We start from the raw sequence: 13,999 nt of genomic DNA on the forward strand, positions 1-13,999 counted from the left end.
TCTCTCTCTCTCTCTCTCTCTCTCTCTCTCTCTCTCTCTCTCTCTCTCTCTCTCTCTCTCTCTCTCTCTCTCTCTCTCTCTCTCTCTCTCTCTCTCTCTCTCTCTCTCTCTCTCTCTCTCTCTCTCTAGACGGAATATTTGTCCTCCCCAATTAGTGAAATCTTTGGAGGTCGGTATCATTCAACTTTACATCGTCAGGGGATGAAAGTATCAGCTACAGTTGAACCATTCTTTTCGTTGCTATTAGACATCAAAGTAATTATCATAATCAATTGACATGTTGTTGTTGTTGTTGTTGTTGTTGTTGTTTGTTTGTCTTTTCATTAAGGACACTCCTTTATATTTATTTAGACTGTCACCTTTTGAAATTAATGTTTGGTCTTCATTTTAAATATATTTGACCTCCCCTCCCTCCCTCCTCTCTCCCTCCCTCTCTCTCCTCTCTCCCTCCCTCTCTCTCTCTCTCCCTCCCCCTCTCTCTCTCCCTCCCCCTCTCTCTCTCCCTCCCCCTCTCTCTCTCCCTCCCCCTCTCTCTCTCTCTCTGTAGCAAGACTCAGTAAAGAGTGTGAGAGATGCGTTGGAGTTATTAGCTACAAAGGAACCAGTTGATCTTCCTGAAAAGGATGGAGTAAGATATTCAGTTGAGCATGCACTAACTCTAAACTAATTACCTACATGTGTATATAAGTATACATGCAGTAAACAAGTAAACTAAAAGCAAACGCATCACAAAGACAATTACAGACCATCCAGTTTTGATCCATTACTGCAATTAGCTAAATATGGACTGAGGCATGTACATGTATGTACAGTATAATGTGTGTGTGTGTTCAAACTGTATGGAGTCATGAGTTATTATGTACATCATTGTATAGTTCTAAGGCAGTGAACTAATTGCTCTCACACACACCCGGTAACATTATCCTAATTAATGATAATGACTCTCTCATACACAGTACACTCTGCTCTTATTATGTCCCTTTACTAATATCATCAATCTATCTTTGTACATGTAATTGAGTCATGTTGTCCATGTTCTTGTTTCCTGTAACTCATTCATGTGCTCATGGACTAGCTCTTATTTGTGTCTCATTGTGTACATGTACATGTATCTTGTGTGGCCAAAGGTTAATTGGACTGTTACTTTCATCTCTGACTAATCCACTCACAAAGTGTTGGGGAACAGAAACCTTGCCAAATTAAAAATACAAAATAAAGAGAAGCTAAAGGCAGTATATGTACACACACACACACACACACACACACTGTCACTGTGTGGTATAATGGATGGTGTACAGTTAGGCTATAATGACTGACAGATCTACTGATGGTTGTCAGTATAGGTGTTCCTTTATCAATGGATTATTGTAAGATTAGGAAGTGTCTGTCATATTGGGGTAACTCCTCTTGGAAGCCATGCGGTTTATAATTTGTGTTAGTCACGAGTTTAGGCTTTGTTAGACTTCTCTTTAATGTGACCTTAACTGTCATCTTCTCTTCCCCCCTCTCTCCCTCCCTCCCCCCAGATTGGTGCCACAAGACGCACTACACTGATTCATTTGCCTCATATTCTCATTCTTCAGTTAAAGAGGTTTATCTTCGAAGGATCAAAGTGTCTCAAACTTCACAAGAACATATCTTATGATCATGAACTAGAAATACCAAAAGGTAATTACATATAACATTACATCATCTTATAACATGTACATGTACGTGCAATTGCAAGCTAGCACATTTGATATTTCTTATAAATCACAATGACCAATCACAATTTAATTAGACACAAAGACCATTTAAATCACATTTTGTACACACGCCAAGTCATGCATGTTCATTAATGTGTCTATACTGTTGGTTGATGGAGCTGGTTTATGGTCAATGGTCTTCTAGTCTACCTCCCTCTCTTGATCATGACACATTATCATTTAATTGTATCACATAATTTGACAACTCTCCTTCACAAATAAGGACACTAATCACTTCCAGTACTTCTCATTCCCTTATCCCTGTCCCTCTCAACCCTTGTTTAGTGTTGGATGTACACAATCTACTTTATATGTATACACACTCCCAGTCTAACCTAACCTAACTCTGTTTAAGTACATATACTTGTATGTATAGTGTATTTCCTACATTATTCACTGTATTTTCCAGTGAGTGAGTATACATGTACTTATATAGTGGAGTAGGTATCCCTGTGCTGTTCATGTATTTATCTTATAAAGTGTGTGTCTGTGTAGTTAGGGTTTGTTTGGACTGGCTATTAGATTAATCTGTACATGTATATCCAATGGAATGTGGCTCTCTCTCACGCTCCCAAAGAGCATGTACATGTAAGTACACGTACTGTACCAAACTCACTGTGTGGGATCTGTGTACATGTACATCGTGGGTTGGTGTTTTTAGAGATTCTGTGTGTGTTTTTCTTGTGTTGGGAAAACTTGTTTTTTTCTCTTTTGGAATTCAATCAGGATTGTTCAGTTTGTTCTTGTCATTATGATGTGTGTGTGTGATGTCAAATGATGTCATAATATAAATGCTCTTACTTTTAAAATATATATTATTCTGATACGTGATATCGGTATAAGGTAGTCTCTATACAGAGGTGTCCTTTATGTGGAGGTTATTTTATACAGTAAGGAATGTAATTGGTACACTAGGTGCTGTCCATTAAATGGAGGTGTACGCTATAGAGAGTGTCCATTAAGAGAGACTATATTGTACATGTGGCCATAATTATGACTAATATTAATACATTCATTAGTTCTAGTTGATTATTGACAGCTAATGATGTCAGTATGACATCATTAGCTGTAATACGATAGCTCTAGATTCTTTCACAAGGCTGGTCCATTTCTTAAGAATGAATTAAACTAACTTTAGACTGTAATGTGCTTGTTATTAGTATCTGGTCTTCTCTTATCAGATTATGTTCTACTAATTTCATTTTTGGTTCATTATCTTATCACTACTGACACAAAAGTATTTAACTTCATTTAATTATAATTAATAATTAATAATAATTAATAATTATATCTGCTGTATATGCAGTACATGTAGTATTGTGCCTTTGGTTAAATTTTCTAAATTTTTATAACTCAAAAAGATTTTAAACATGAAATCAGCTCAAACTTTTTACATAGCATAAGAACATCAATATGTATCAGAAAATGTAATAAAAATTGGGGGTGATTTCGGGGCCATTTTTTGAAAAAAATCATGGGCTATAGTACAGGGAATTTTTCAGAAATTGGCCTGTTTTTTATAATGGCCCTAACCCGGAAATTTTTTGTCGGAATCGCCTCAAACTTTCTACACAGTATAAGGACATCAATATGTATCAGAAAATGTAATAAAAATTGGAGGTGATTTCGGAGCCATTTTTTGGAAAAAAACCGTGGGCTATAGTACAGGGTCTTTAGCCAAATTTCGCCAAAAATGACTAGGAGAGAATTCCCCATTTTTATAATTTCTTCTGATACATATACATGTTCTTATGTTGTGCAGAAAGTTTGAGCTGATTCCGATCAAGTTTGGATTTTTTATGAATTTTTAAAGTTGCTGCTACATCATTGTTTTAGCTCACTTAGCCCACACTGTAAGGTATACATGTACAATGACATTCATAGCAAGTAAAGCTGATACTGTTTTACTATATAAACATGCAGCCAGGCTGGCGGCCATTAGCCATATGGTATTTGATACATTGTATACAATTTATGTAGCTATTGTTATTATTGCTACCAGTTGTAATTAGTATTATTAGATAAATCACTTATTAATTATACCGCTCTCACTGTAGCGTTTAAACTATTGGCCATATTCTACACCAGCACTGTATATAATTAATATAATTAATACTGCAGTCTGGTTTTGTATGTGATGCTTATATGTGATAAGTAGTGTAGTGTCTATAGTCCATCCCATATCACAATTACTATTGGTCTATCTCTAGTAATCTCATTATTTTATCAATTACTCACTCACTATGCTTAGTATATTGTCAGTATATTATCAGTATACTATTAATATACTGTTTGTTTACATTTCATGTTTAATGTTTCTATATCGGTCGTGTGCTATGGCATTGCTCCAATTCACGGTCACTCATCAAAGTCATCATTTCTACTAGTTTATATTCTCTTTGATAGTGAGAGAGAGAGGCCATCTTGAGGCCTGACCATACCCACACACACACACAGATCATGCGTAATTGTACATGTACATTCATATCAATTAATTATCATGAAGGTTAGGTGAATTATTATCATTTGTAGCTCAGAGGAGCAATAGAATAACGTCTGATTTCACAGAATGTACACTATTGGTTTGGGTAAAATATATATAGAACATGTAGTTTCAGTATGGAGGGATACATATACATGAACACTTACCAGTATGTTTTTAAGAATTGAATGTTGATGATGTTCATAATCATCACATTTTTCCAATAGCCATAATAAGTTTTAATTCTATTGAAGGAGGACCCAGCACACAGTGATTAGCAATCATGGAGGACACTACTGAGTGTGTCCTCTTCTTTATTGTCCCTCTCTCTCTCTCTCTCTTTCTCCCTCTCTCTCATTAATTCAACATAATTTCTGTTCCTGTGTGTCCTTATTATTATTATTAATTTATTATTATTAATAAAGACTGTGTACTTTATTATTTGCCCAGTTGCTTGTGGAATGACAAACAATAGAATAATGACATTCTTTTCTTTTAGACATTTTAACTTTATACATTGTGCACATGTTCATGATGTCTGTTTGTTTTGAGGAGAATATCAACTCCATTGTGTGCTCTATGAGGATGTTTTGACTAACTTCAATTACCGTGGTCATGTTGTGTGTTCTGTCTACACATACACGTGTATATCCAGTCTAGTCTCTCTTAATGGGGGCACTCTCTATAGCATACACCTCCATTTAACGGACAGCACCTAGTGTACCAATTACATTCCTTACTGTATAAAATAACCTCCATATAAAGGACACCTCTGTATAACAGAGACACTTTCAAAGTGTCCATTATAGCAAGGCTAGTCAGTATCTATTCAGTCTTCTTCCCATACAGTTATGTCCTAATTGGTTCTCTAAACATTATCCTTCTCTTATTATTGCCGTGTGAATCCTTTAGCATTAAAGCTACTGATTATATTATCATTAGTGTGTGTGTGTGTGTGTGTGTGTGTGTGTGTGAGTGTGTTATATGTATTCTAGTTACACTGGGGAAAGGCACACAATCTCTTGATGGAGTGGAGGAGTGTATGGATTAGTATTGGAGCTTGTAGTGGACTTATTTTAAAAGCGCTATGATTACATGTACATGTACAAGATACAGCTGCTTTTACTCCACTACTACTTACAGCTGCTACTATTGTAGTACATTAGTCTGTGCACGCTCCTCATTTATATGGTTTTGAAACTGATCTGATCTCTCTCCTCTCTCTCTTTGAATTACTGTTTTGTTATAAAATGATTGTTTTTTCCTGAAATTTGTCATCCAAGAATAATCGCTATTTGCTGGAACGTCACTTCATTATTTGTTGACACACACACACTCACTGATGTTTATATGCTGACTGTGTCCTTGGCAGCCTTTAGTGTCATTACGTGGCATAATACTCTATACGTCACACATCTACTCATGTCTACTTATATTCACCATTAACATGTACACATCTACTGTATCTACATTTGATGATGTCAATTGATAGCTACGTGACGTTTGGGTTGTACTTCTGTAGGATGTACTGTTCATGGATATGTACGATACTGTCACAAGTGTTGAATTACTGTAGTTTGTTATTTGAGTGGTTGTTTGTGGGTCATCTTTACATTTACATGTACATAATGTAAAATGTACACACATTATGTTCAATTAATGTTAACACACACACACACACACACACAGATGTGCTATTAATTTGATACTTTTATTTGTTCAGATTATATTGAAAAACTTTGAAGTTATAACTGTGAAATTTCTGCAATTTTGCCTTGCATGTACATAATAGTAATAATAATAATAATAATAATAATAATAATAATAGTAATAATAATAATAATAATAATAATAATAATAATAATAATAATAATAATAATAATAATGAAATTTTTGAGGAATTAATTTGATTTCGTGGCTGAGAGCTTTTGTGTGTACGTGTACATGCACATGTAGTTTCTCATTTTTGTGGTATTTGTAATTGGCTTGTACTGGTTAACCATATAATGGAGGCCATGGACACTTGGTGGGTTTGTGTTACTAAACTCTCTCACACTTTAATCTTTCTCCTTTCTCTCCCCCTCTCCCCCTCTCTCTCTAGAATTACTAGCTCCTCCAGTGAAAGGGAAGATTACAGCGTCACAGCGATCATATACTTTATGGGCAAGTAAGTGTCCCATTAGTTACTATAATCATTATTAATGTACCTGTACTTGTACATGTACATCTGTATTAATGTATGATGATGGTTGGTTTGTTGTGTGACAGCATCTGATATCAAATGATGATGTACTGACAACTGGACACTCTGGCACCACTTCTCTCCCTCCCTCTCCTTCTCTTTTCTTCTTGAGGGAGAGAGAGAGAAAGATAGAGAAAAGACTAAATTTAGTGTGTGGTGTAGTATCCTAACTGTTATTGTAGTGGCCATGATGGTGTCCCATAGTGTGAGATTGGAATTAATATGAAGTCTATGTCAGTTTTTATAGCAAATTAGAATAAACACTGTGGCCACTGTGTAGTCTCTGGAGCTGTAATGTTATGTAATACCTAAGGACTGAGATATCTGCTTGAGGTGAAGCTGAGGGCAGATATCAAGTGACTCAGGTATTACATTACTGACTGTGAATTACATCTATACTTTTGACTAACCAACTGGTCACTGGCCATCTTGTAGACTGTAAGACTATTATCTCATAATGGATAGTATCTACATGAACATGTTGTAGAGTAGAAGTCCCTGGGCAATGTGTGTGTCATTATACAAATCACTCACTACCTACCCCATCCCTCCCTCCCTCTCCCTCCCTCCCTCCCTCTCCCTCCCTCCCTCCCTCTCTCTCTCTCTCTCTCTCAGTTAAGTGACAGAGAATGTGTGTAGCTTTAAAAAGAGCAGCTGTTCTAGTTAATGGACCCTGTACCTACCGCCTTTGCTCTACAATACACATGTACCTCTACATGTACCAATACATATACTGTAGTATAGGGCCTATGGCTGTCCTGTACTAGTGTATACTTTATAGTATAATCAATTAGTACTACATGATGTGTTTTATGTGTTCATTTACTAGTGAGTGAGTGAGTGAGTGTGCCTGACTCTTTATGTCAGTGTCTTGTTGATAGCTATCATTGGACCTGAAGCTGTTTTGTTTGTCTGTCCTGCCACTACATATACTCTTGTAGTGTGACCATTCCCCAGCATAGTGACTGAATTCCTCTGCCATAGTGTTAGTAATGGCTATGAATTGGATCATTTTGTAGTACTGACACATGTAATATATTGTAATATATTGGATTATATTGTAATATATTGTAATATATTGGATTATTGGTCCAGTCATTTGTGTCTATACTGCTAGGGTCAAGAGAGACTCCATCACTTTGTCTGTTGTGTTTACATAATTATTTATTTATTTTGGTATGTAATTTGACAGTTTAGCCAATTCCAGGTCAAATTTGCTAAAATTGCTACTTTTGGTATAGTGTAGCCTCTTTATTACGGACACCATTGGGCCCACACTACCTGTCCTTAATACAGAGGTGTCCTCATTTCAGAGGTACTTTTGTATAGGCTTGTACCAATTGGAACATTACAAAATGTCCTCATTATAAAGGTGTCCTCATTATAAAGGTGTCCTCATTATAAAGGAGTCCTTCTTTGAGGGTGTCCAACATTCCTGTGGTGAATGATAGGAGGACCATTGTTTGTTTTGGTGGTCACATGACTTCATCAGTCAGTCATGTGACCATTTGAAAATAAATAACAAAATCCTCACGGTGCAATCACCCTAGGCTTTCTTATTGTTTTCTTATTGTTTGTATTATTAATTATGGCGCATGGCGGGATCTATTGCCTCTGGCAGCTGCTAAAAAACTTGTCTTTTATCTTCTATCAGTTAGCAATCCTGTTAATAGTCTCTCACATAGTGATGATGGTTATCTTTGTTATAGCAGACTTGGCTCTGTGATGGATGTGTTTTTATTATTTAGTTATTAAATTGTAATTGGATCAATGTCCTTGTGTTGTATACAGTGTCCTCCTGTTTATCTTCATTTCATTATAAAGGAGAGACTGTTTGACTCCCTCTCTCTCTCTCTGTATGTCAATGCAGCTCATATTGTACTCCTACTGCTATTGTGTACAGTTTTCATCAATACCTCCTGCTAAATTTATTTTTCTCTTCCCCCCCCCCCCCCATTACTGTATCCTCCCTATCTCTTTCCCTCTATGTGGGACACATCGTGTACATGTACATGTATACAGGAATGGGCCAATTTCTGAAAGTTTCCCTGTACTATAGCCCATGTTTTTTTCCAAAAAATGCCTCAGAAATCACCCCAATTTTTATTACATTTTCTGATGCATATTGATGTCCTTATGCTGTGTCAATTATTATTATTATCCACTAGTTGTCTATCATTGCGGTGAGTCTCCTAATGGTGGCCATTACATCACTGAGGCCTATCACCAGCAGTATGGAGGTTGGTTACGTTACGATGACAATTACGTGAAACCTGTCAACTCGGACCAACTCTTCCGGCTAGCTCACAGAGTACCGTACCTCTTCTTTTATCGGCAGTCAGAGTCCGGGGCCAGTGGGTCTTTGGGTTTTACAAATTCGGCCAGTAACCATCATACCAGTGGGGGGAGTGGCCGTTACTAGGGTGATTAATGCACAGTTGCCAGGCAACGGTTATTATTATTATTATTATTATTATTATTATTATTATTAATTGAATAGCAAATTATTATAATTATTGGTATTTTAGGCAACCGAGATAAAACTAGAAATTTAATAAAATAGTTATTATTATTATTATAAATTATTATTATAAATTATTATTTTGAAATTACAGTATCATTGTCTTGTTATGTTTGAAAATTTGTAAAATTAATATGTCATGTTTGAATAAAATCTTCCTTATTATTATTATTATTATTGTTATTATTATTATTATTATTATTGTGTTGTTTGTGATCCCTTTGTTTCCATTTCTCTTGTTTAAACTTTGTCTCCATCTCTCTCCCTTCTATATTATTAATATTATTTAATTATTATTTTAAAATGATGAACATCAAAAGGAGGTGTATATATAAAACAAGAGTAGAGGAGATATTCCATCAAATAAAAATCAGAGAGAGAGAAATAACTAGCTATGAAAGATCAAAGAGTTGTTTCAAAAAGAAGAAAAGAGAAGAGAGTATAATACTAGTTTATAATGATCATTGTTAAGTTAATCATGTTATTCTCATGCCAGAACCATTTTCTGGACGTTAGTGATAGGTACGTCACACTGCCAGCACTGTCTGAGCCTCACTGCACAGCTGTAACAGCAAATTGTGTGACCACACGGACAAAATGTAGCCCCCAGGGGTTGGGTACGACACACTCTACAAGTCATGGCCGTCCGAAGTCTCTGGAGCTCATTCTCGAGTTCTCTCGTACGACTGAGAACATCTTGAGTATCAAAATTGAATATATGATGCTCCGTAGAGTGATCGGCTCCGCTCTGAAGGACCCCGGTCATTGTAAAGGAGGTTGGGTTTAGGGTGAACGGACGAGGAGGAGGAGAAGGGACCTCAGAGTTTGGGTCCACCTCAGAGTAAGAGGGGGGTGGTGAGGGGGCCCGGTCCATAGAGTTACAACTAATGTCCGACGTCCCACTGTTAATGTATGTCTCGGACCCCCCGGGGGCATAAGTATCGGACCCAGTTCTTGAATAATCAGACCCCCCAGGGGCGTACGTATCAGAACCAGTTCTTGAGTAATCAGATCCCCCGGGGGCGTATGTATCGGACCCATTCCTCATGTAGCTACCTGTGCTCCTCATGCATACGTAGGTGTCAGACTCCGCCCCACTGTTGTAGGTGCTCTCAGAGTCCACACTGCTAGCGTATGGGTCAAAAGGAGACAATGGTGGGCGTGGCATCTCATGAGAGCCCCTCCTACTACCAGTGGGCGTGTTACGAGGAGGAGTGGCTGGGGGAAGGAAAGGGGGAGGTGGCTGGACCCGACGGAATGTTGTATTATCGGACGAGACACTCCTAGGCATGTTTGGTTGAGCCCGTGGGTGGTGCCTGTGTGGTGGAGGGTGGTTGGGGAGGCTACGAGTGGAACGCTGGGACGCCAGTGACATCATACTGGTCGTTGGGAACCCGGAGGACGGTAGAGGAGGTGGGAGTGGTCTCGACGAATGAGAATTAGGATTGAGAATTGGCCATAAATAATTAACTACTTCTTTGTGGGTTTTCGTCACATCAAAGTAAAACCGATCGGGCGACTGGTTCTTAAAAGACCCGATTATAGACTTGCAATATCCAGCATTCTTGACTACGCTGGAAACCTTATCCTGTTGGAAGAAGGTATGGAACTCTGTCACCGAGCGATACAAGGCTTGGGCTGCCCCACGGCTTTTAAGCTCGTACTCTATTTGCTGTGCTGGACCTTCGTCTGCTGACTGAGCCATTGCAGTGAACTTCCTTCCATGAAATGCTGTGTAATGTATGGCTGAGTAACTGTATCTGGAGAGAGAGAGAGAGAGAAATAGTTAATTACATCACAATTGCAACTTTACTAATACATGGATAGTTACGAATTGAACATCATTCCACAATATAAATCCTATGCTATTGTAGCACATCACTTGTGTACACAAGTGATATCATAATGGCCTCTGTAACTTGTTAAATTATTTGTTTTGAAACTGGTGGGCAGTGGGGCAGGACAGAACATATTAAATTACTTCAAATGCTGCATACAGAAATTCTTAGAACATCGCTCTCTCTCCCCTCCCCTCTCTCTCTCCCCTTAAAGCAGTAAACAGAATCAGTTCAAGGTTACTGTAAATATTGCATAGCATAATCTTAATTGTCTAACTGCTAGCTACAGCAACTCATTTGTACTTGAGCAGCTTCTTAAGGTCATAGCCAGACAGCCAGTGACCCAGTGTTATTCTAAGACACCTTCAATTACCTAATCACATTCAGACTACACCAACCAGTACTACACTGGTATAGACTGTGGTTTCTCATTTTGCATGTACAATATAATAACTATTCTTCTCTTATACAGACTGATAATGAAGCATCACTGAGAAGGTGTAAATCATAATTATTCATTTTCTAAAATAACTTTTCACAATTTGTTTTTGCCTCCTCTCTTGTTTGAGCTTCAGACATGCTAAAAGCTAAAAAATGAGCTCAAAACTTGCCCCCAGGTACTATTAAGCGTACACTTGTAGTTCTATTCAACATCAGAGGGTTCGTGTGTTTATGTGATCATAATTGTCTAATGGAGTATGGCAGATCATACAGCTGGGCAGACAGGTTGGTGCCAGTCAATATCCTGTACAGGCACTTCATTTATAACAAGCAAATATATTTAATAATGATAAGACACTGTGTGTACAGACTAGTCATTAGTTCAATGATACCTTTCCCACCACACCCAATCCAACTAAAGTTAATGTATTGCCTTACCTTTCAAATACGTCCAGCTGTGGTGATAACACTAGTATACAAGTAGGTCCCACTCCGGCTATAAGCTTTATTCTACCTCCAGAGACCACGTGGTACATCTCCACTCCATAATGCTCCAGCGATGCCGCCTCGTTGAGGAACTTCTCTATAGCAATATCAGGGGACATCCCAATCAGCTTATGATGCTCTCGTCTAATGCGAGTATCATAGTTATCCATCTCAGAGGTGCTGCAGGGGATCTTGTGGCGGTAGTTGAAACCGGACGCAAAGTCTCCCAAGTCCACTTGAGCAATGAGGGCAGTGAGGCGGGCTCCTTTGGCACTGTTGACTTTTAATCGGCCAAGGATCAGCTCCTTACGAATGTGCTTGTAGAACAATACCCTGCAGAGGAAGAGGAAGGAAGATGATAGTCATACTTCAGATATATAGTCATCAGTTTTTGGAAGGAGCATTAATATGTACTTATATGGTAAAAAGGATATCATGGATTTTATCCAAGGTGGAGGTAGTGTGTGTTTATAAACTGGCGGTGGTGGGGCAGGTGGTGTTTTTAAACTAATAAACTAATAGTAAATTAATAGTACATTAATAGGTTTAGCAGCTGGCAGTCTTGTATGAATGACACAAAGAGATCAAGTGCAGGTAAGATGTCATCATCATGACATCATGACCATACACTGCCAACTATAATGGCATTCAAAAGAATAATAATAATAAAACCTACAATTCAAGAGGATCTATACGGTATAATGTTCTATATAATACAAGTATAGTGTGACATCTAATGTCGGTTAATGTAACAGATCAAAGTTAGGTTAGAGCAATCAACAAATTAGGTGAGTCAATGGTTTGTTTATATATTATAAGCCTTGACTTGAATTCCTTACTGCTATATATGGCTATATGAAGTAACTGAGACACTGTGTGTCTCTGTATCAAATAAATGACATCAATATTGACATATGAATCCATCCCCTCTACCTCTCCCTTTGTCCCTTCTCTCTATTGTCCTCTGGGCCTCTTGAAATGAAGGAGGTATTTGAGGCATAATCTACTTTATACAGTTTACTTAAAGGACCTGTCTAGACTATAGTAATAATAATAATTATTATTATATTAATAATAATTACTCTATCTCTGTGTCAGGCAGACAATCAAAACTTTCTTTTGAAACACATTTCAAAGCTTCCATGTTGCTAAATTCCACACTATCTCATTCTTACAAGCAGCCTGCACAAGGTCCAAAGGATAGTCATAACATGATAGATACTTTATGATTATTGATACACACGTACATCAACAAGCTCACAGTTTGAAGGTACATGTATCTGCTGTATCATGCAAGATTTAAAAGGAAAGGATTCAGTTTGTTTGGTAAAAATAAGCCAAACACTTTAACTTATGAGACATAATATCTACCAAAGACTAAATAAATGGCACTGAGCTATTGAGTGAGATTAGGTTTATGTATCTAACCTTGTTATTGGTTGGATCAATTTCTGTGGTTGGACAAAATACTTTACTCTCATTTCAAGAGCTGGTTTGATGCTGTTTGGAGGTAACTGCTCGGCCAGAGGGTTCCTCAGGTTGACCCAGAGATGGTCGCCATTCTTATCAGTGTACTGTAGGCCGAAGTAGTCCTTCTCCATTAGGCCTAGGCTCTTGCAGGCCTGTAGCGTGAGAAAATGGAGTTAAAAGTACACGAGAAAATGCAAAAACTCGCTTCTTTGATGTAATATGAATATCAGTATCAGACATTCCATGCAAAAAGTGAAAAGATGTTTTTAAAGGTTTAAAATGAGAAGGAACTATTTCTATAGCTCATACCAAGGGCGGGCATCATGCATTGGGAGTTTGAGCCGAGCTACACAACAGCCCGGGCCTCAGTAGATATCTTCCCGAGGCTAAGCCCGGTCGCATCTCTCTCTCTCTCTTACCTTATCTAGGAGCTCGGATCCATTGCATTTCTTGTCTACAGTGTAGTCTTGCTCGGCCCCGTCGAGGCGGCGGACGAGATAAGTCCTGAGGTTGCTGATAGTACCGGTGGAGACTCCGTGACAAGACATGATCTTCAGACTGCCGCCAGGAGAGAAAGTTTGAACTTATTGTAGCAAGGAACAGTCGCAAATAAAGAGAGAGCGATTACAAAGAGAACAGACTGGCTTACTCGCTCACAAAACTTTGAATATGAAGTTGTATGAGAGGAATAATGCTTTTATACACAATGGTCAATTAATTATAAACATTAATGACCTATGAATATTAATTAGTTTATCAAGCAACATTTAAATT

General features: G+C 37.8%; 2 protein-coding genes across 3 annotated transcripts in view; one reads left to right on the plus strand and one right to left on the minus strand.

Moving 5' to 3' along the window:
* LOC105311913 (ubiquitin carboxyl-terminal hydrolase 10-A-like) overlaps positions 1-9,451 on the plus strand; it is a 14,945-nt gene extending 5,494 nt beyond the window's left edge. The window contains exons 13-17 of one of the 2 annotated variants that reach the window (XM_019993912.1): positions 130-255; positions 548-640; positions 1,527-1,668; positions 6,329-6,394; positions 8,638-9,451. In XM_019993912.1, coding sequence (XP_019849471.1) covers positions 130-255; positions 548-640; positions 1,527-1,668; positions 6,329-6,394; positions 8,638-8,891 — 681 coding nt within the window. In that variant the 3' untranslated portion in view covers positions 8,892-9,451. The remainder of the gene's footprint in view (positions 1-129; positions 256-547; positions 641-1,526; positions 1,669-6,328; positions 6,395-8,637) is intronic. The other variant, XM_019993913.1, reaches the window with a different exon arrangement.
* On the minus strand, positions 9,271-13,907 carry LOC100636403 (E3 ubiquitin-protein ligase MYLIP-like). Its single transcript, XM_003384718.3, has 4 exons — positions 13,645-13,907; positions 13,184-13,377; positions 11,708-12,088; positions 9,271-10,750 (listed from the first exon to the last, which is right to left on the minus strand). The coding sequence occupies exons 1-4, from the start codon at positions 13,771-13,773 to the stop codon at positions 9,478-9,480; spliced, it is 1,977 nt and encodes a 658-aa protein (XP_003384766.1). The 5' UTR covers positions 13,774-13,907; the 3' UTR covers positions 9,271-9,477.
* Positions 13,908-13,999: the final 92 nt, after the last annotated feature.

The sequence above is a fragment of the Amphimedon queenslandica genome, unplaced genomic scaffold (assembly GCF_000090795.2).
Source record: "Amphimedon queenslandica unplaced genomic scaffold, v1.1 AMPQUscaffold_13485, whole genome shotgun sequence".
NCBI lineage: Eukaryota > Metazoa > Porifera > Demospongiae > Haplosclerida > Niphatidae > Amphimedon > Amphimedon queenslandica.